The 21,709-nt window shown below is 59.8% G+C and overlaps 1 protein-coding gene across 2 annotated transcripts in view; it reads right to left on the bottom strand.

Moving 5' to 3' along the window:
- LOC137382826 (paxillin-like) overlaps nucleotides 1-21,709 on the bottom strand; it is a 203,171-nt gene that overhangs the window by 35,881 nt on the left and 145,581 nt on the right. For both annotated transcript variants that reach the window (XM_068055317.1, XM_068055316.1), the window contains exons 3-6: nucleotides 21,415-21,465; nucleotides 18,608-18,714; nucleotides 17,185-17,324; nucleotides 15,123-15,321 (exon numbers count right to left, since the gene is read on the bottom strand). In XM_068055317.1, the coding sequence (XP_067911418.1) occupies nucleotides 15,123-15,321; nucleotides 17,185-17,324; nucleotides 18,608-18,714; nucleotides 21,415-21,465 (497 nt within the window). The remainder of the gene's footprint in view (nucleotides 1-15,122; nucleotides 15,322-17,184; nucleotides 17,325-18,607; nucleotides 18,715-21,414; nucleotides 21,466-21,709) is intronic.

Genomic DNA, 21,709 nt, shown 5'->3' with positions numbered 1-21,709 from the left:
TGGAGGGGGAAGGGGAGAGGGTTGGAGGGGGAAGGGGAGAGGGGTGGTGGGGGCAGGGGAGAGGGGTGGTGGGGGCAGGGGAGAGGGGTGGTGGGGGCAGGGGAGAGGGGTGGTGGGGCAGGGGAGAGGGGTGGAGGGGGCAGGGGAGAGGGGTGGACGGGGCCGGAGAGAGGGGTGGAGGGGGCCGGAGAGAGGGGTGGAGGGGGCCGGGGAGACGGGTGGAGGGGGCCGGGGAGAGGGGTGGAGGGGGGCAGGGGAGAGGGGTGGAGGGGGAAGGGGAGAGGGGTGGAGGGGGAAGGGGAGAGGGGTGGAGGGGGAAGGGGAGAGGGGTGGAGGGGAAGGAGAGAGGGGTGGAGGGGGAAGGGGAGAGGGGTGGAGGGGGAAGGGGAGAGGGGTGGAGGGGGAAGGAGAGAGGGGAAGGAGAGAGGGGGAAGGAGAGAGGGGGAAGGAGAGAGGGGGAAGGAGAGAGGGGGAAGGAGAGAGGGGGAAGGAGAGAGGGGGAAGGAGAGAGGGAGAGGGTGAAGGAGAGAGGGGTGGGGGGGAGTGGGGTGGAAGGGGAGAGGGGTGGAAGGGGAGAGGGGTGGAGTGGGAAGGGGAAAGGGGTGGAGTGGGAAGGGGAAAGGGGTGGAGTGGGAAGGGAAAGGGGTGGAGTGGGAAGGGAAAGGGGTGGAGGGGGAACGGGAAAGGGGTGGAGTGGGAAGGGGAAAGGGTGGAGGGGGAAGGGGTGGAGGGGGAAGGGGAGAGGGGTGGAGGGGGGAAGGGGTGGAGGGGGAAGGGGTGGAGGGGGAAGGGGTGGAGGGGGAAGGGGAGAGGGGTGGTGGGGGCAGGGGAGAGTGGTGGTGGGGGCAGGGGAGAGGGGTGGTGGGGGGCAGGGGAGAGGGGTGGAGGGGGAAGGGGAGAGGGGTGGAGGGGGAAGGGGAGAGGGGTGGAGGGGGAAGGGAGAGGGGTGGAAGGGGCCGGGGAGAGGGGTGGAGGGGGCCGGGGAAAGGGGTGGAGGGGGCCGGGGAAAGGGGTGGAGGGGGGCCGGGGAGAGGGGTGGAGGGGGCAGGGGGAGAGGGGTGGAGGGGGAAGGGGAGAGGGGTGGAGGGGAGAGGGGGAAGGAGAGAGGGGGAGGGGGAAGGAGAGAGGGGTGGGGGAGAGAGGGGTGGGGGGGAGAGGGGTGGAAGGGGAGAGGGGTGGAAGGGGAGAGGGGTGGAAGGGGAAGGGGAGAGGGGTGGAGGGGGAAGGGGTGGAGTAGGAAGGGGAAAGGGGTGGAGGGGGAAGGGGAAAGGGGTGGAGGGGAAGGGGAGAGGAGTGGTGGGGGAAGGGGAGGGGGTGGAGGGGTGAGGGGTGGTAGGGAGAGGAGTGGTGGGGGAAGGGGAGGGGGTGGAGGGGTGGAAAGGAGAGGAGTGGTGGGGGAAGGGGAGGGGTGGAGGGGGAGGGGTGGAAGGGGGAGGGGTGGAAGGGAGAGGGGTGGAAGGGAGAGGGGTGGAAGGGGGAGGGGTGGAAGGGGGAGGGGTGGAAGGGGGAGGGGTGGAAGGGGGAGGGGTGGAAGGGGGAGGGGTGGAAGGGGGAGGGGTGGATGGGGGAGGGGTGGAAGGGGGAGGGGTGGAGGGGGAGGGGTGGAAGGAGAGGGGTGGAAGGGAGAGGGGTGGAAGGGGGAGGGGTGGAAGGGAGAGGGGTGGAAGGGAGAGGGGTGGAAGGGAGAGGGGTGGAAGGGGGAGGGGTGGAAGGGGGAGGGGTGTAAGGGGGAGGGGTGGAAGGGGGAGGGGTGGAAGGGGGAGGGGTGGAAGGGGGAGGGGTGGAAGGGGGAGGGGTGGAAGGGGGAGCGGTGGAGGGGGAAGGGGAGAGGGGCGGAGGGGGGAAGGGGAGAGGGGCGGAGGGGAAGGGGAGAGGGGCGGAGGGGGAAGGGGAGAGGGGCGGTGGGGGCAGGGGAGAGGGGCGGTGGGGGCAGGGGAGAGGGGTGGTGGGGCAGGGGAGAGGGGTGGTGGGGGCAGGGAGAGGGGTGGTGGGGGCAGGGGAGAGGGGTGGAGGGGGCAGGGGAGAGGGGTGGAGGGGGCCGGAGAGAGGGGTGGAGGGGGCCGGGGAGACGGGTGGAGGGGGCCGGGGAGAGGGGTGGAGGGGGCAGGGGAGAGGGGTGAGGGGGAAGGGGAGAGGGGTGGAGGGGAAGGGGAGAGGGGGTGGAGGGGGAAGGGGAGGGGGTGGAGGGGGAAGGAGAGAGGGGTGGAGGGGGAAGGGGAGAGGGGTGGAGGGGGAAGGAGAGAGGGGGAAGGAGAGAGGGGGAAGGAGAGAGGGGGAAGGAGAGAGGGGGAAGGAGAGAGGGGGAAGGAGAGAGGGAGAGGGTGAAGGAGAGAGGGGTGGGGGGGAGTGGGGTGGAAGGGGAGAGGGGTGGAAGGGGAGAGGGGTGGAAGGGGAAGGGGAGAGGGGTGGAGTGGGAAGGGGAAAGGGGTGGAGTGGGAAGGGGAAAGGGGTGGAGTGGGAAGGGGAAAGGGGTGGAGTGGGAAGGGGAAAGGGGTGGAGGGGGAACGGGAAAGGGGTGGAGTGGGAAGGGGAAAGGGGTGGAGGGGGAAGGGGTGGAGGGGGAAGGGGTGAGAGGGGTGGAGGGGGAAGGGGTGGAGGGGGAAGGGGTGGAGGGGGAAGGGGAGAGGGGTGGAGGGGGAAGGGGTGGAGGGGAAGGGGTGGAGGGAGGGGTGGAGGGGGAAGGGGTGGAGGGGGAAGGGGTGGAGGGGGAAGGGGTGGAGGGGAAGGGAGAGGGGTGGTGGGGGCAGGGAGAGTGGTGGTGGTGGGGGCAGGGGAGAGGGGTGGTGGGGGCAGGGGAGAGGGGTGGAGGGGGAAGGGGAGAGGGGTGGAGGGGGAAGGGGAGAGGGGGTGGAGGGGGAAGGGGAGAGGGGTGGAAGGGGCCGGGGAGAGGGGAGGTGGAGGGGGCCGGGGAAAGGGGTGGAGGGGGCGGGGGAAAGGGGTGGAGGGGGCCGGGGAGAGGGGTGGAGGGGGCAGGGGAGAGGGGTGGAGGGGGAAGGGGAGAGGGGTGGAGGGGAGAGGGGGAAGGAGAGAGGGGGAGGGGGAAGGAGAGAGGGGGAGGGGGAAGGAGAGAGGGGGAGGGGGAAGGAGAGAGGGGTGGGGGAGAGAGGGGTGGGGGGGAGAGGGGTGGAAGGGGAGAGGGGTGGAAGGGGAGAGGGGTGGAAGGGGAAGGGGAGAGGGGTGGAGGGGGAAGGGGTGGAGTAGGAAGGGGAAAGGGGTGGAGGGGGAAGGGGAAAGGGGTGGAGGGGGAAGGGGAGAGGAGTGGTGGGGGAAGGGGAGGGGGTGGAGGGGTGAGGGGTGGTAGGGAGAGGAGTGGTGGGGGAAGGGGAGGGGGTGGAGGGGTGGAAAGGAGAGGAGTGGTGGGGGAAGGGGAGGGGTGGAAGGGGGAGGGGTGGAAGGGGGAGGGGTGGAAGGGGGAGGGGTGGAAGGGAGAGGGGTGGAAGGGAGAGGGGTGGAAGGGAGAGGGGTGGAAGGGAGAGGGGTGGAAGGGGGAGGGGTGGAAGGGGGAGGGGTGGAAGGGGGAGGGGTGGAAGGGGGAGGGGTGGAAGGGGGAGGGGTGGAAGGGGGAGGGGTGGAAGGGAGAGGGGTGGAAGGGAGAGGGGTGGAAGGGGGAGGGGTGGAAGGGGGAGGGGTGGAAGGGAGAGGGGTGGAAGGGAGAGGGGTGGAAGGGGGAGGGGTGGAAGGGGGAGGGGTGTAAGGGGGAGGGGTGGAAGGGGGAGGGGTGGAAGGGGGAGGGGTGGAAGGGGGAGCGGTGGAAGGGGTAGGGGTGGAGGGGGAAGGGGAGAGGGGCGGAGGGGGAAGGGGAGAGGGGCGGAGGGGGAAGGGGAGAGGGGCGGAGGGGGAAGGGGAGAGGGGCGGAGGGGGAAGGGGAGAGGGGCGGAGGGGGCCGGGGAGAGGGGCGGAGGGGGCCGGGGAGAGGGGCGGAGGGGGCCGGGGAGAGGGGCGGAGGGGGCAGGGGAGAGGGGCGGAGGCGGAAGGAGAGAGGGGGAGGGGGAAGGAGAGAGGGTTGGGGGGAGGGAGTGGGGTGGAAGGGGAGAGGGGTGGAAGGGGGAGAGGGGTGGCGGGGGAAGGGGGAGAGGGGTGGCGGGGGAAGGGGGAGAGGGGTGGAGGGGGAAGGGGAGAGGGGTGGAGGGGGAAGGGGAGAGGGGTGGAGGGGGAAGGGGAGAGGGGTGGAGGGGGAAGGGGAGAGGGGTGGAGGGGGAAGGGGAGAGGGGTGGAGGGGGAAGGGGAGAGGGTTGGAGGGGGAAGGGGAGAGGGTTGGAGGGGGAAGGGGAGAGGGTTGGAGGGGGAAGGGGTGGAGGGGGAAGGGGTGGAGGGGGAAGGGGTGGAGGGGGAAGGGGTGGAGGGGGAAGGGGAGAGGGGTGGTGGGGGCAGGGGAGAGTGGTGGTGGGGGCAGGGGAGAGGGGTGGTGGGGGCAGGGGAGAGGGGTGGAGGGGGAAGGGGAGAGGGGTGGAGGGGGAAGGGGAGAGGGGTGGAGGGGGAAGGGGAGAGGGGTGGAAGGGGCCGGGGAGAGGGGTGGAGGGGGCCGGGGAAAGGGGTGGAGGGGGCGGGGGAAAGGGGTGGAGGGGGCCGGGGAGAGGGGTGGAGGGGGCAGGGGAGAGGGGTGGAGGGGGAAGGGGAGAGGGGTGGAGGGGAGAGGGGGAAGGAGAGAGGGGGAGGGGGAAGGAGAGAGGGGTGGGGGAGAGAGGGGTGGGGGGGAGAGGGGTGGAAGGGGAGAGGGGTGGAAGGGGAGAGGGGTGGAAGGGGAAGGGGAGAGGGGTGGAGGGGGAAGGGGTGGAGTAGGAAGGGGAAAGGGGTGGAGGGGGAAGGGGAAAGGGGTGGAGGGGGAAGGGGAGAGGAGTGGTGGGGGAAGGGGAGGGGGTGGAGGGGTGAGGGGTGGTAGGGAGAGGAGTGGTGGGGGAAGGGGAGGGGGTGGAGGGGTGGAAAGGAGAGGAGTGGTGGGGGAAGGGGAGGGGTGGAAGGGGGAGGGGTGGAAGGGGGAGGGGTGGAAGGGGGAGGGGTGGAAGGGAGAGGGGTGGAAGGGAGAGGGGTGGAAGGGAGAGGGGTGGAAGGGGGAGGGGTGGAAGGGGGAGGGGTGGAAGGGGGAGGGGTGGAAGGGGGAGGGGTGGAAGGGGGAGGGGTGGAAGGGAGAGGGGTGGAAGGGAGAGGGGTGGAAGGGGGAGGGGTGGAAGGGAGAGGGGTGGAAGGGAGAGGGGTGGAAGGGAGAGGGGTGGAAGGGGGAGGGGTGGAAGGGGGAGGGGTGTAAGGGGGAGGGGTGGAAGGGGGAGGGGTGGAAGGGGGAGGGGTGAAGGGGGAGGGGTGGAAGGGGGAGCGGTGGAAGGGGTAGGGGTGGAGGGGGAAGGGGAGAGGGGCGGAGGGGGAAGGGGAGAGGGGCGGAGGGGGAAGGGGAGAGGGGCGGAGGGGGAAGGGGAGAGGGGCGGAGGGGGCCGGGGAGAGGGGCGGAGGGGGCCGGGGAGAGGGGCGGAGGGGGCCGGGGAGAGGGGCGGAGGGGGCAGGGGAGAGGGGCGGAGGCGGAAGGAGAGAGGGGGAGGGGGAAGGAGAGAGGGTTGGGGGGAGGGAGTGGGGTGGAAGGGGAGAGGGGTGGAAGGGGGAGAGGGGTGGCGGGGGAAGGGGGAGAGGGGTGGAGGGGGAAGGGGAGAGGGGTGGAGGGGGAAGGGGAGAGGGGTGGAGGGGGAAGGGGAGAGGGGTGGAGGGGGAAGGGGAGAGGGGTGGAGGGGGAAGGGGAGAGGGGTGGAGGGGGAAGGGGAGAGGGTGGAGGGGGAAGGGGAGAGGGTTGGAGGGGGAAGGGGAGAGGGTTGGAGGGGGAAGGGGAGAGGGTTGGAGGGGGAAGGGGAGAGGAGTGGTGGGGGAAGGGGAAAGGGGTGGAGGGGGAAGGGGAAAGGGGTGGAGGGGGAAGGGGAAAGGGGTGGAGGGGGAAGGGGAAAGGGGTGGAGGGGGAAGGGGAAAGGGGTGGAGGGGGAAGGGGAAAGGGGTGGAGGGGGAAGGGGAGAGGAGTGGTGGGGGAAGGGGAGGGGGTGGAGGGGTGAGGGGTGGAAGGGAGAGGTGGGGGAAGGGGAGGGGGTGGAGGGGTGGAAAGGAGAGGAGTGGTGGGGGAAGGGGAGGGCTGGAAGGGGGAGGGCTGGAAGGGGGAGGGGTGGAAGGGAGAGGGGTGGAAGGGAGAGGGGTGGAAGCGAGAGGGGTGGAAGGGAGAGGGGTGGAAGGGAGAGGGGTGGAAGGGGGAGCGGTGGAAGGGGGAGGGGTGGAAGGGGGAGGGGAGAGGGTTGGAGGGGGAGGGGGAAGGGGAGAGGGGTGGAGGGGGAAGGGGAAGGGGAGAGGGGCGGAGGGGGAAGGGGAGAGGGGCGGAGGGGGAAGGAGAGAGGGGCGGAGGGGGAAGGGGAGAGGGGCGGAGGGGGAAGGGGAGAGGGGCGGAGGGGGAATGGGAGAGGGGCGGAGGGGGCCGGGGAGAGGGGCGGAGGGGGCCGGGGAGAGGGGCGGAGGGGGCCGGGGAGAGGGGTGGAGGCGGAAGTAGAGAGGGGTGGAGGCGGAAGGAGAGAGGGGGAGGGGGAAGGAGAGAGGGGTGGGGGGAGGGAGTGGGGTGGAAGGGGAGAGGGGTGGAAGGGGGAGAGGGGTGGAAGGGGGAGAGGGGTGGAAGGGGGAGAGGGGTGGAGTGGGAAGGGGAAAGGGGTGGAGTGGGAAGGGGAAAGGGGTGGAGTGGGAAGGGGAGAGGGGTGGAGGGGGAAGGGGAGAGGGTTGGAGGGGGAAGGGGAGAGGAGTGGTGGGGGAAGGGGAGAGGAGTGGTGGGGGAAGGGGAGGGGGTGGAGGGGTGAGGGGTGGAAGGGGAGAGGGGTGGAAGGGGAAGGGGAGAGGGGTGGAGGGGGAAGGGGAGAGGGGTGGAGGGGGAAGGGGAGAGGGGTGGAAGGGGAAGGGGAGAGGGGTGGAGGGGGAAGGGGAGAGGGGTGGAAGGGGAAGGGGAGAGGGGTGGAGGGGGAAGGGGAGAGGGGTGGAGGCGGAAGGGGAGAGGGGTGGAGGGGGAAGGGGAGAGGGGTGGAGGGGGAAGGGGAGAGGGGTGGAGGGGGAAGGGGAGAGGGGTGGAGGGGGAAGGGGAGAGGAGTGGTGGGGGAAGGTGAGGGGTGGAAGGGAGAGGGGTGGGAGGGAGAGGGGTGGGAGGGAGAGGGGTGGGAGGGAGAGGGGTGGAAGGGGGAGGGGTGGAAGGGGGAGGGGTGGAAGGGGGAGGGGTGGAAGGGGGAGGGTTGAAGGGGGAGGGGAGAGGGTTGAAGGGGGAGGGGAGAGGGTTGAAGGGGGAGGGGGAAGGGAAGGGGAGAGGGGTGGAGGGGGAAGGGGAGAGGGGTGGAGGGGGAAGGGGAGAGGGGTGGAGGGGGAAGGGGAGAGGGGTGGAGGGGGAAGGGGTGAGGGGTGGAGTGGGATGGGGAGTGGGGTGGAGTGGGAAGGGGAGATGGGTGGAGGGGGAAGGGGAGAGGGGTGGAGGGGGAAGGGGAGAGGGGTGGAGGGGGAAGGGGAGAGGGGTGGAGGGGGAAGGGGAGAGGGGTGGAGGTGGCAGGGGAGAGGGGTGGAGGGGGCCGGGGAGAGGGGTGGAGGGGGCCGGGGAGAGGGGTGGAGGGGGCCGGGGAGAGGGGTGGAGGGGGCCGGGGAGAGGGGTGGAGGGGGCCGGGGAGAGGGGTGGAGGGGGCCGGGGAGAGGGGTGGAGGGGGCAGGGGAGAGGGGTGGATGGGGCAGGGGTGAGGGCTGGAGGGGGAAGGGGAGAGGGGTGGAGGGGGAAGGGGAGAGGGGTGGAGGGGGAAGGGGAGAGGGGTGGAGGGGGAAGGGGAGAGGGGTGGAGGCGGAAGGAGAGAGGGGGAGGGGGAAGGAGAGAGGGGTGGGGGGGGAGTGGGGTGCAAGGGGAGAGGGGTGGAAGGGGTGGAATTGGGAGGGTTGGAAAGGGGAGAGGGGTGGAGGGGGAAGGGGAGAGGGGTGGAGTGGGAAGGGGAAAGGGGTGGAGTGGGAAGGGGAAAGGGGTGGAGGGGGAAGGGGAGAGGGGTGGAGGGGGAAGGGGAGAGGGGTGGAGGGGGAAGGGGAGAGGGGTGGAGGGGGAAGGGGAGAGGGGTGGAGGGGAAGGGGAGAGGGGTGGAGGGGGAAGGGGAGAGGGGTGGAAGGGGAAGGGGAGAGGGGTGGAGGGGGAAGGGGAGAGGGGTGGAGGGGGAAGGGGAGAGGGGTGGAGGGGGAAGGGGAGAGGGGTGGAGGGGGAAGGGGAGAGGGGTGGAGGGGGAAGGGGAGAGGGGTGGAGGGGGAAGGGGAGAGGGGTGGAGGGGGAAGGGGAAAGGGGTGGAGGGGGAAGGGGAGAGGAGTGGTGGGGAAGGGGAGGGGTGGAAGGGAGAGGTGGGGGAAGGGGAGGGGGTGGAGGGGTGGAAAGGAGAGGAGTGGTGGGGGAAGGGGAGGGCTGGAAGGGGGAGGGCTGGAAGGGGGAGGGCTGGAAGGGGGAGGGCTGGAAGGGGGAGGGGTGGAGGGAGAGGGGTGGAAGGGAGAGAGGTGGAAGGGAGAGGGGTGGAAGGGAGAGGGGTGGAAGGGAGAGGGGTGGAAGGGGGAGGGGTGGGAGGGAGAGAGGTGGAAGGGCGAGGGGTGGAAGGGAGAGGGGTGGAAGGGAGAGGGGTGGAAGGGAGAGGGGTGGAAGGGAGAGGGGGTGGAAGGGAGAGGGGTGGAAGGGAGAGGGGTGGAAGGGGGGAGGGGTGGAAGGGGGAGGGATGGAAGGGGGAGGGGTGGAAGGGGTGGGGGAGGGGTGGAGGGTGGAGGGGAGGAGGGTTGGAGGGCGGTGAAGGGAAGGGGAGAGGGTGGAGGGGCAGGAGGGGAGGGGCAGGGGAGAGGGGTGGAGGGGGCAGGGGAGAGGGTGGAGGGGCAGGGGAGAGGGGTGGAGGGGACCGTTGAGAGGGGTGGAGGGGACCGGGGAGAGGGGTGGAGGGGGCCGGGGAGAGGGGTGGAGGGGGCCGGGGAGAGGGGTGGAGGGGGCCGGGGAGAGGGGTGGAGGGGGCCGGGGAGAGGGGTGGAGGGGGCAGGGGAGAGGGGTGGAGGGGGAAAGGGAGAGGGGTGGAGGGGGAAGTGGAGAGGGGTGGAGGGGGAAGGGGAGAGGGGTGGAGGGGGCAGGGGAGAGGGGTGGAGGGGAGAGGGGTGGAGGGGGCAGGGGAGAGGGGTGGAGGGGGCAGGGGAGAGGGGTGGAGGGGGCAGGGTAGAGGGGTGGAGGGGGAAGGGGAGAGGGGTGGAGGGGGCAAGGGAGAGGGGTGGTGGGGGCAGGGGAGAGGGGCGGAGGGGGCAGGGGAGAGGGGTGGAGGCGGAAGGAGAGAGGGGGAGGGGGAAGGAGAGAGGGGTGGGGGGAGGGAGTGGGGTGGAAGGGGAGAGGGGTGGATGGGGGAGAGGGGTGGAAGGGGAAGGGGAGAGGGGTGGAGGGGGAAGGGGAGAGGGTTGGAGGGGGAAGGGGAGAGGGTTGGAGGGGGAAGGGGAGAGGAGTGGTGGGGGAAGGGGAGAGGAGTGGTGGGGGAAGGGGAGGGGGTGGGGGGCTCAGGGGTGGAAGGGGAAGGGGAGAGGGGTGGAGGGGGAAGGGGAGAGGGGTGGAGGGGGAAGGGGAGAGGGGTGGAGGGGGAAGGGGAGAGGGGTGGAGGGGGAAGGGGAGAGGGGTGGAGGGGGAAGGGGAGAGGGGTGGAGGGGGAAGGGGAGAGGGGTGGAGGGGGAAGGGGAAAGGGGTGGAGGGGGAAGGGGAGAGGAGTGGTGGGGGAAGGGGAGGGGGTGGAGGGTGGAGGGGTGGAAGGGAGAGGTGGGGGAAGGGGAGGGGGTGGAGGGGTGGAAAGGAGAGGAGTGGTGGGGGAAGGGGAGGGCTGGAAGGGGGAGGGCTGGAAGGGGGAGGGGTGGAAGGGGGAGGGGTGGAAGGGAGAGGGGTGGAAGGGAGAGGGGTGGAAGCGAGAGGGGTGGAAGGGAGAGGGGTGGAAGGGAGAGGGGTGGAAGGGAGAGGGGTGGAAGGGGGAGCGGTGGAAGGGAGAGGGGTGGAAGGGGGAGCGGTGGAAGGGGGAGGGGTGGAAGGGGGAGGGGAGAGGGTTGGAGGGGGAGGGGGAAGGGGAGAGGGGTGGAGGGGGAAGGGGAGTGGGGCGGAGGGGGAAGGGGAGAGGGGCGGAGGGGGAAGGAGAGAGGGGCGGAGGGGGAAGGGGAGAGGGGCGGAGGGGGAAGGGGAGAGGGGCGGAGGGGGAAGGGGAGAGGGGCGGAGGGGGAAGGGGAGAGGGGCGGAGGGGGAATGGGAGAGGGGCGGAGGGGGCCGGGGAGAGGGGCGGAGGGGGCCGGGGAGAGGGGCGGAGGGGGCCGGGGAGAGGGGCGGAGGGGGCCGGGGAGAGGGGCGGAGGGGGCCGGGGAGAGGGGCGGAGGGGGCCGGGGAGAGGGGCGGAGGCGGAAGTAGAGAGGGGTGGAGGCGGAAGGAGAGAGTGGTGGGGGGAGGGAGTGGGGTGGAAGGGGAGAGGGGTGGAAGGGGGAGAGGGGTGGAAGGGGGAGAGGGGTGTAAGGGGAAGGGGAGAGGGGTGGAGGGGGAAGGGGAGAGGGGTGGAGGGGGAAGGGGAGAGGAGTGGAGGGGGAAGGGGAGAGGAGTGGTGGGGGAAGGGGAGAGGAGTGGTGGGGGAAGGGGAGAGGAGTGGTGGGGGAAGGGGAGAGGAGTGGTGGGGGAAGGGGAGGGGGTGGAGGGGTGAGGGGTGGAAGGGGAGAGGGGTGGAAGGGGAAGGTGAGAGGGGTGGAGGGGGAAGGGGAGAGGGGTGGAGGGGGAAGGGGAGAGGGGTGGAGGGGGAAGGGGAGAGGGGTGGAGGGGGAAGGGGAGAGGGGTGGAAGGGGAAGGGGAGAGGTGTGGAAGGGGAAGGGGAGAGGGGTGGAAGGGGAAGGGGAGAGGGGTGGAGGGGGAAGGGGAGAGGGGTGGAGGGGGAAGGGGAGAGGGGTGGAGGGGGAAGGGGAGAGGGGTGGAGGGGGAAGGGGAGAGGAGTGGTGGGGGAAGGTGAGGGGTGGAAGGGGAGAGGGGTGGAAGGGAGAGAGGTGGGAGGGAGAGGGGTGGGAGGGAGAGGGGTGGGAGGGAGAAAGGTGGGAGGGAGAGGGGTGGAAGGGAGAGAGGTGGAAGGGGGAGGGGTGGAAGGGGGAGGGGTGGAAGGGGGAGGGTTGAAGGGGGAGGGGAGAGGGTTGAAGGGGGAGGGGAGAGGGTTGAAAGGGGAGGGGAGAGGGTTGAAGGGGGAGGGGGAAGGGAAGGGGAGAGGGGTGGAGGGGGAAGGGGAGAGGGGTGGAGGGGGAAGGGGAGAGGGGTGGAGGGGGAAGGGGAGAGGGGTGGAGGGGGAAGGGGAGAGGGGTGGAGTGGGATGGGGAGAGGGGTGGAGTGGGAAGGGGAGAGGGGTGGAGGGGGAAGGGGAGAGGGGTGGAGGGGGCCGGGGAGAGGGGTGGAGGGGGCCGGGGAGAGGGGTGGAGGGGGCCGGGGAGAGGGGTGGAGGGGGCAGGGGTGGAGGGGGCAGGGGAGAGGGGTGGAGGGGGCAGGGGAGAGGGGTGGAGGGGGCAGGGGAGAGGGGTGGAGGGGGCAGGGGAGAGGGGTGGAGGGGGCAGGGGAGAGGGGTGGAGGGGGAAGGGGAGAGGGGTGGAGGGGGAAGGGGAAAGGGGTGGAGTGGGAAGGGGAAAGGGGTGGAGGGGGAAGGGGAAAGGGGTGGAGGGGGAAAGGGGTGGAGGGGGAAGGGGAGAGGGGTGGAGGGGGAAGGGGAGAGGGGTGGAGGGGGAAGGGGAGAGGAGTGGTGGGGGAAGGGGAGGGGGTGGAGGGGTGAGGGGTGGAGGGGTGAGGGGTGGAAGGGAGAGGGGTGGAAGGGAGAGGGGTGGAAGGGAGAGAGGTGGAAGGGAGAGAGGTGGAAGGGAGAGGGGTGGAAGGGGGAGGGGTGGGAGGGAGAGGGGTGGAAGGGAGAGGGGTGGAAGGGAGAGAGGTGGAAGGGGGAGGGGTGGAAGGGGGAGGGGTGGAAGGGGGAGGGGTGGAAGGGGGAGGGGTGGAAGGGGGAGGGGTGGAAGGGGGAGGGGTGGAAGGGGGAGGGGTGGAAGGGGGGGAGGGGTGGAAGGGGGAGGGGGAGGGGTGGAAGGGGGAGGGGAGAGGGTTGGAGGGGGACGGTGAAGGGGAAGGGGAGAGGGGTGGAGGGGGCAGGGGAGAGGGGTGGAGGGGGCAGGGGAGAGGGGTGGAGGGGACCGTTGAGAGGGGTGGAGGGGACCGTTGAGAGGGGTGGAGGGGACCGGGGAGTGGGGTGGAGGGGACCGGGGAGAGGGGTGGAGGGGACCGGGGAGAGGGGTGGAGGGGACCGGGGAGAGGGGTGGAGGGGACCGGGGAGAGGGGTGGAGGGGGCCGGGGAGAGGGGTGGAGGGGGCAGGGGAGAGGGGTGGAGGGGGAAAGGGAGAGGGGTGGAGGGGGAAGGGGAGAGGGGTGGAGGGGGAAGGGGAGAGGGGTGGAGGGGGCAGGGGAGAGGGGTGGAGGGGGCAGGGGAGAGGGGTGGAGGGGAGAGGGGTGGAGGGGGCAGGGGAGAGGGGTGGAGGGGGAAGGGGAGAGGGGTGGAGGGGGCAGGGGAGAGGGGTGGAGGGGGCAGGGGAGAGGGGTGGAGGGGGAAGGGGAGAGGGGGCAGGGGAGAGGGGTGGTGGGGGCAGGGGAGAGGGGTGGAGGGGACAGGGGTGGAGGGGACAGGGGAGAGGGGTGGAGTGGGAAGGGGAGAGGGGTGGAGTGTGAAGGGGAGAAGGGTGGAGTGTGAAGGGGAGAGGGGTGGAGTGGGAAGGGGAGAGGGAGGGGAGGGGGAGGGGAGGGGGAGAAGAGGAATGGGGGGCAGAGGACAGAAGAGAGGGACACAGGAGCAGAGAGGGGAAGCACAGAGGGGAGGCGGAGGGACACAGGTCGAGTGGGGGAGTCAGTGGTGAGACGATGTGAGGCATGGGGGGAACAGATAGGGGACATAGAGAGGAGATGGATGGACAGAGAGAGAGGGTGAAAGGGGGAGAGATGGACACAGAGAGGAGAGGAAGAGGGGACAGGAATGGAGAAGGATATCAAGATCACTCCTGAGAGATGGACATCTGTCTGAATTCTCCTCATCACTACAAGTGTGCAGTCAGACATTAACTACATGTGCAAGCAAAATCAATGCCAGATATTTCACTAAATAGGGAGAAATGTGTTTTAAATTGGAATGTGTTTCGATGGCATTAGGTTGGCCATATACTTTATGTGCAGGTTATTGTCCCCCATGTCCGTGACTGAGTAAATAACTTTGTCAAATGTCCGTGGTGCAACATGTTGTTGCCTATCCCTGGTTGTAGCTTCACTGGGTTGACACCTCATTTTTAGGTATGTCTGGTGCTGCTCCTGGCATGCTCTCCTGCACTCCTCATTGAACCAGGGTTGATCGCTTGGCTTGATTGTAATAGTAGCGTAAGGGATATGCATGTCATGAGGTTACAGATTGTGTTTGAATAGAATTCTGCTGCTGCTGATGGTCCACAGCACCTCATGGATGCTCACTTTTGAGCTGCCAGATCTGTTTTGAATCTATCCCATTTAGCACAGTGGTAGTGCCACACATCATGATGAAAGGCATCCTGTGTGTGAAAACGGGACTTTGTTTCCACAATGACTGTGCGGTGGTTACTCCTACCAATACTGTCATGGACAGATGCATCTGCAATAGATAGATTGGTGAGGACGAGGTCAAGTAGGTTTTACCTCTTGTTGGTTCCCTCACCACCTGCCGCAGGCCGAGTCTGGCAGATATATCCTTCAGGACTCAGCCAGCTCGGTCAGCAGTGGTGCAACTGAGCCATTCTTGGTGATGGACATTGAAGTCCCCCATCCAGAGTACATTCTGTGCCCTTGCCACCCTCAATGCTTCTTCCAAGTGCTGTTCAACATGAAGGAGTACTGATTCATCAGCTGAGGGAGGGTGGTAATCAGCAGGAAGTTTCCTTGCCCATGTTTGAGCTAATGCCATGAGTGAATGTTGAGGACTCCCAGGGCACCTCTCTCCCAACTGTATACCACTGTGCCACCACCTCTGGGGGTCTGTCCTACCGGTGGTACAAGACATACCCAGGAATGGTGATAGTGGTGTCTGGAATATTCGATGTAAGGTATGTTTCCGTGAGCGTGACTATGTCATTGAGAAGTGCTAAATACAATATATTTGAGGTATTGTGATATGATTGTAAGAAGTAATCTTGGCATTAATTTCTTGAAGTATCTTTCTGAACATTAATTGAAGCTCCTTGCTGGCAGATGTGACTTCCTCTTGCTGTTGTAAAAATTACAAGTACAAAGATTTACTATTTACCCTTATCTTAATCAGTGAGAAGTGTGGGTTGAGGTATATGGCCAAGATCACTGAAAATGTGTGATGCATGCATTAAAAAATTTAAAGAATAAAATGATTGGGGAATAATATAGCAGCAAATATGTGACTCTAGATTTTCTTTGCAACTTAAATTGAACAAGCCAAGTTGCAACTTCCTGTGCAATATATATATATATTTTTTATATATATATATGAGACAAAGAGAACAAATCAGCACTTACAAATACAGGCAGTGAGGAAGGTGCCCTAGCTCCATAAGAAGACAAGCCTGCATTTGCATGAACAAATAGGAGACATGAGAAAATGACCTTTAGTATTTATTGTGGGACAGAAAAGTCAAAAGAACTAAGGGCAGGTTGCCAACATATACTCAATTATAGGGTGCAGATCTGAAGAAAATTGTGGTCCCTTGTAATGGCTCTTAGAGACAGAAGTCCCTCCAATTTTCATAGTTGCATTCTTCACCTTACAGTTTCTGAGGAATGGTAAAATTGAGAGAATCCCCTTTCTAATAGTCTAGCCATGTTACTGTGGGACCTGATGAAGGTCTGCGTAAACTGTCAACAAATCTCACTAGCCCAAAATGGCCAATCACTCAATCTCATTTGTTGCAGTCACTACTTAATTAGCTGGCTCAATGGCGAATCACAGAAGAACAAGCAGAGGCATGCATGTGAGCGAATTACAGTTTTACAGCAGTGCAGCAGAGCCAAGTTTTGAACTGCGGAACTTTGTCTACTGGCAGGAGAAGTGAGAGTTGATTAACTGAAGGACAACAACATATACACACACCTTGGACTTGGAACTGAGCTCTCCAGTTCATCTAATAAGCTTTCCACACTAGGTCGCACATCCTCAATTCCTCGGCCATTTCTCTTGGGCTTTTCTTTTGTTGGGGGGGGCACTTTCTTCCCCGCTTGAGTTCCATTTTCCTGACCAGTATATTGAGAGCCAGTCATCGGAGCAGGATGGGGGCTGCGGCTAGATTCACCTGAGGAAGGACAGATAAACAATAATATGTAATCATACTGCAGACACGAGCTCATGCCTGATTTAAAGCTACCTTTGAATCAAAATTTACTAAAAGTTCCCTTAAACTAGACTTATGGTAGCTGTCCCTGGAGATCTCTATATCTCATTCTGGCCCATCCATCATATAATGAAAAAGTTTGCATTTAAATAGCACCTCAGCAATTCCTTAGGATATCCCATATTGCTTTGCAGCCTGTGGATTACTTCTGAAGCGCAGTTACTCTTGTAGGTAAAGGCAGCAGCCAATTTACAACTCAGAAGGTCCCACATGTAACAACTGAATGAATGATCAGATAATCTGTTTTTAGTGTTGTTGGTTGAAGGAAAGATAGGGCATGGGAATAAATGCTGAAGAATCTTTTACGGCCAACTGAGCTGACAGATGGGGCACTGGTTTAATATCTCATTTGGAGGATGGCACTTCTTGTGATGCAGCATACCCTTAATAATCCACTGAAGCATCAGGCTAGATTACACACAAAAATCTGTAGTGGGGCTTGAAACCCCAATCTTTGATTCAGACGTTAAATTCTCCAAATGTAGTAGAGTGATTTCTTTTTAAAAAGCAACGACTTGTGGACATGTGCTGGGCCTCAGCTTGCTAAGTCCCTATGGTGGTGTGAGTGAAAGCACTGTGGGAATCTGCAGGCACTGGCCCTAGTTTTAACAAACAATGGAACAGTGCATTGATTCATAGTGATCTGAAATCACAGCCACTTTACAGTTTGCTGTCCAAGTGTGAAATGAGAAGTAAAATTAAACTGCAATTCACCCCTAAGATGTTGCAATTTCTCCAAAATCCAATGATGTAGGGCAGGCCAACGGTGCGGCAGGCTGATTCGATGATATACTGCGCCTAAACCTCGTACAACAGAGTCTCATTTCTCATATGTCAACTTCAGCTGTGCTACAGAAGAAGTTTTGAGCAGAAGCAAGGCACTTTCCTGTGGACAACTTTAGATGAGAAATATGATCTTTTTCTTTTAGCAATTACCAGTCTTACAGTTAAACTCTATATTTATCAAACACTAAATAAATAGAAATTAAATGCAAATATAGATTGACAGCTGTTTTTGAAATTTTTTTTATTACAGTGGTCATTTAGGAATGCTCTGGATCAGAAGGTGGTGCTATTCCAGCCAACATTAGCAGCATCCAGGTCTTGGAACACGATGTACATCCTGTCTGGAGAAATGTGCAGGTGCTTGTTGACCAGCTCGAACAGAATATTGGAGTAAGTTTTGTTCTGCTTGCTGCTGATTTTGCCGATGCTGCCAGTGTACACTGTACTTTGATTTTTCACCCAAACACTTCCAAAGGCATTTACAGTCTCACAAGTGAAACGTGCTCCTGCAGGAAAAATCCATCTGTTCAAACAAAAAATGTCCTTTCTGCTCCATGCTCTGTCCACCGTGGCTGCCATCCTCAAAAGAAATCCGCCCCCCAGCCTTATGTTAAACAGTAGATGATACATTTTAATCTCTCAGCTGGTTCTACGCCCTGCTGCATTCGACTTGGGAACACAATGTTGTTAGGATTCTACACCTCCAAGGAAATTGTATTTTTCTACTAATAGAGTACCTTGATGAATAAGTATCTCCATGGAAGTCATGTTTTTTTCCAGATTCTTTAGGGCATTGACAGTTAAATGGAGAAGGGCAGTGTGTGAGAGGAGCAAGAAAGCAAACAAACAGAAAAAAGGCACTTTCTTTCTCATTCATTGCACTGAAGCACGGATCTGTCGAAAGAACTGGATAAAAACAAACCAAAACACTGCTTGCAAGTACAGAAGTTCCCCGCATATATTACATAAAACACTTGCCTGTTGCAAAGCTGCTGGGTGGGTTGTGTTGCACCACATTCAGTTCCAGCAGGAGACGATCCAGTTCTGAGAGGTTGCTGCCCAGTGAAGCAGTCATGACAATCGGTGAAGATTCTGTGGATTTTGTCTTATTGGGGAAGCTGCATAAATTACAACATAAGAGCACTTTATTATCTGAAAGCTCAGCAGGCTGAGTCACACCGTATGATACTAGATACCTTGATACATTACCACTGATGCAGTCCAACACCGTCACCAGTATCGGATTACACAAAAGGGAGTAAAGTTAAAGTGGCTGTGTTCTCATTATACCTTACACATCAAACCGATGTGTCAAATTTCTGTCACGTATATAGCCCCCTGTATGTTTTCAAAATGCCAGTCAAAAAAGGCAGCTGCTGATGACATTCACAGGAGGGCAGTATTGTTCTTCCTGAGGGTGAACCTCAAATGGTGAAGATGCCACATACTAACTAACCTGTGTCAATTTACAATATCCAACAGACAAAAATTGAATAAATCAACTGACATCTTACATTTAATGATTATGTTGCTCATGTCATCCTACCCTGTCACTACAACTTCCATCAGCCTAATTTTTCAGCCTATCTAACTCTGGCCTTCTATGCATCCCTTGGCCCACCATCAGTGACAGACCTCTTAGCAATCATGGCTCTGTCCTCTGGATTTCACTCCCCGAATCCCTTTGTTAACTCTCTCCCTTCAAAAGACTCCAATACCCATCCAATTGTGCTTTTAGGCATCTCCCCCAATTCTCAGATTACTACTCGTCATCTATCTTTCCTCCATGTAGCACTTTGGGACATTTATTGCATTAATGGCACCATCTAAATGCAAGTTATTGTTGTCGCATCACTGAAGAGAATTTTTAACAACCCCACAAGTGAATCTGCATGTTTTTTTTATCAGAAATTGAGCAAGGCAAGGTTAGCAGAGAGTTATGATAAATGTTTCCACTTTTGAGGCTATCTGTAAGGCTCTCAAGACTTTGTCTGCTCACCCATTATTTACTCAGCCCAATTTTAGGAGACATTATCTGAAAATGGATCTGTTTCAGCTGTCAGTGTCACTCTGTTCAGAAAGGCAGTCCTTGTTTATCATTGTGACTCTATTCAAAGAGGCAAAGAGATTATCACTGTCATTCCATTTAATGAAGCAGGCCTTGTTTAAGATCATCACTGTCCCACTGCTTTGACACAAAGCATCAGTCTCAACCAAATTCTGTCAAGCCTCGTAGGGAGGAAGTCCCTGTCCATCAGGGAAGGAGTCCATGGCCATCACTCTGCTTAGAGAACAGCCCTTCTGAGTTAGTTGCTTTCATGCTGCTTAGAGAGGAAACTACTATTGGCGCATAATGTTATCTGTTACTCCACTTAAAAGGGGACTTGTCCCAGTTGAGTACCTGTAAACGTGGTCTTCCTCAGAGGAACGTGGAGCAGGAGGACTAACAGAGTCTCGTGTGACAGCGGAGCTGCCTTTCACATTTGACGGGTAGGTCTGCTGCTGTAGCTGAAATGAGAACCCAGAATATTTAGTAACAAGATCAGTAATAATGAAGTTCAGAGAAATGGTTTTCAAATACAGCAAAATACGGGAGTTACAGGCATCTTGAGATTACAAATTACACACAATGCCAACATTTCCAACAATTTAGTTTAATGCTTGGTTGGAGAGAACAAGTAGCAGTCAGTTTCCACTACACACCTTAGAGAATTATATTCCCAAGTTTCCTTTTATTCTTAAACTGAGAAATGAATTCTGAACACTGAATCACTGCAGCTCAAATCTACACTTTATCCCTGATCTGGGTTCCACTCCTCCCTCCAAATAACAGGAATTAAATGAACTGCTGCAAGGTAGTGGTTAATGGTCTCAGACTTACTGGCACAGATGTGACTCAGTGTTGCAGCCACAAAACACACCTTGAATCTGTAAACAGCTGTAATTTTGAATATGAGACAGAGCTCTTTGTGGCTTTTAATAGTTTATTACAACACTGGAAAAAGTTGTATCTTGCACGATTTCAGTTTTGGTATTTAACATGTAGCAACATACAACAATTAACAGCTTATGATCTAGATAGCGTAAAGATCTGACTCACATTCCTCTGGGGATGATTAATACATCAAAATCTTCTGATGATCAAGGCACATAAATCAGATTCTATAACCTTTGGAATACGAAAATGTTGATGTAAATCATCTCAGTGTTTTAATTTTTTATGAGGTACATGGATAGGTTTTTCTGGTCCTGGACCTGAAGCTATTGTGCTGCCTGGGCACAGCCAATACAGAACAAATAGAATCAAATAACAGTTACAGCACAGCAGGAGGCCATTAGCCTGCTTTTTCCCAATTGCCCTGCAAATTTTCTTCTCTTCAGGTGCTTATCTAATTCCCTTTTGAAAGCCATGACTGAATCTGCCTTCACCACAATCTCAGGCAGTGCATTCCAGATCCTAACCAGCTGCTGTGTAAAAATGTTTTTCCTCACGTCGTTTCTGGTTCCTTTGCCAATCACCTTAATTCAGTGTCCTCTCGTTCTCAACCCTTCCGCCAATGGGAAGGGTTTCTTCCCATCTACTCTGTCCAGACCTCTCTTGATTTTGAACACCTCTATCAAATCTTTCAATTTTCTTTTCTCTAACAAGAACAGCCTCAGCATCTCCAATCTATTCACATAACTGAAGTCTCTCTTCCCCAGAACCATTCTCAATTTTTTCTGCACCCGCTCCAATGCTTTTATATCCTTCCTATAGTATGGTTTTCAGAATTGGACACAATACTCCAGTTGAGGCCGAACCAGTGTTTTGTAAAGGTTCATCATAACTTCCTTGCTTTTGTACTCTATGCCAGTATGCCTTATTAACCACTTTCTCAAAATGTCCTGCCGCCCTCACCGATTTGTACATATATATCCCCAGGTCCCTCTGCTCCAGCACTCTCTTTAGATTTGTATCCTTTATTTCATATTGCCTTTGCTTATTTTTCCTACCAAAATGTATACTTCACAATTTTATGCATTAAATTTAATCTGCCACATGCATACCCATTTCACCAGCCTGTCCATATCCTCATGAAGTTTATCACTATCTTCCTCACAGTTCACAATACTTTCAAGTTTTGTGTCATCTGCAAATTTTGAAATTGTACCTTGGACACACAAGTCTCGTTCATTAAAATAGAAGAAAAGCAGTGGTCCTAACACCGACTCCTGGGAAATCAGAACTGGTCACAGACCTGAACTGTTAACTCGGTTTCCCTCTCCACAAATGCTGGCTGACCTGCTGAGTATTTCCAGCACTATTTTTATTACCTTACAATACTATTGTCACTGAACCCTAAATGTTCCCCTAATGACAAGTGATCTGCTTGTCCTACCTCACTCCTTAGAACAAGGTTCAGCAATGCCATTTTCCTCATAGGACTGGAAACATACTGATGTAGAAAATTTTCCTGCCCTTTACACTATTACTATCCCAGTTTATATTAGGGTAATTAATTAGTGGCGCAGTGGTTAGCACTGCAGCCTCACAGCTCCAGGGACCCGGGTTCGATTCCGGGCACTGCCTGTGTGGAGTTTGCAAGTTCTCCCTGTGTCTGCGTGGGTTTTCTCCGGGTGCTCCGGTTTCCTCCCACAAGCCAAAAGACTTGCAGGTTGGTAGGTAAAAATTGGCCATTATAAATTGTCACTAGTGTAGGTAGGTGGTAGGGAAATATAGGGACAGATGGGGATGTTTGGTAGGAATGTAGGATTAGTATAAATGGGTGGTTGATGATCGGCACAGACTCGGTGGGCCGAAGGGCCTGTTTCAGTGCTGTATCTCTAATCTAATCTAATAACTACTCTGTAGTTTTTGCACCTCTCTGTAATTTCCTTGCAAACCCACAGATTAAGCCCAGCACTGTAAAGCTGGAAGTGGGGGGGACGGAGAAATAGGTGTTGTACCAATTTTCCATCCATTTAAACAAATGGATTGAAAATCAAGTGGGATGGGGATGGAGAAAGGGAGACAAAGAGAGAGAGAGTGAGGGAGGATGGTGAGATGGGGAAAAGGTGGTGGAAGATGGAAAAGAGAGAGAGAGAGGAAGAGCAGGGAATAGCCAAAATCAAAAGGTTATCAACTTAGACACACAGAATCAAAATAATCAATGACTTTCCGACAATCGCAGTCTGTGAATTGGCTAGATAAGACAATCCAGACTGTACCTTGGGAGAGTTGGCCACTCCAGTAGAAGGGGAGACGTCTTCTTGGTAATCCTATAAAATCAGGAGAAAGTGTGTCATCTATACATGTCAGACACAGAGCCATAGGAATTACAGCACAGAAGGAAACTATTCTGACTACATCTGTGCTGCAGCTCATTCTTCAACTGCACATATTTACTAATCCCAATTCTATGTATCCTTTTGTATTCTCCCTTTTCAAATATTCATCCAATGTTTTTCAAATGCAGTTATAGTCTCAGCCTTAATAAGCACTTGTAATAAAAGATTCCACGTT

This window comes from Heterodontus francisci, chromosome 23, assembly GCF_036365525.1.
Source record: "Heterodontus francisci isolate sHetFra1 chromosome 23, sHetFra1.hap1, whole genome shotgun sequence".
NCBI classification, from domain to species: Eukaryota; Metazoa; Chordata; class Chondrichthyes; order Heterodontiformes; family Heterodontidae; genus Heterodontus; species Heterodontus francisci.
This window is presented reverse-complemented; position numbering and strand designations above follow the sequence as displayed.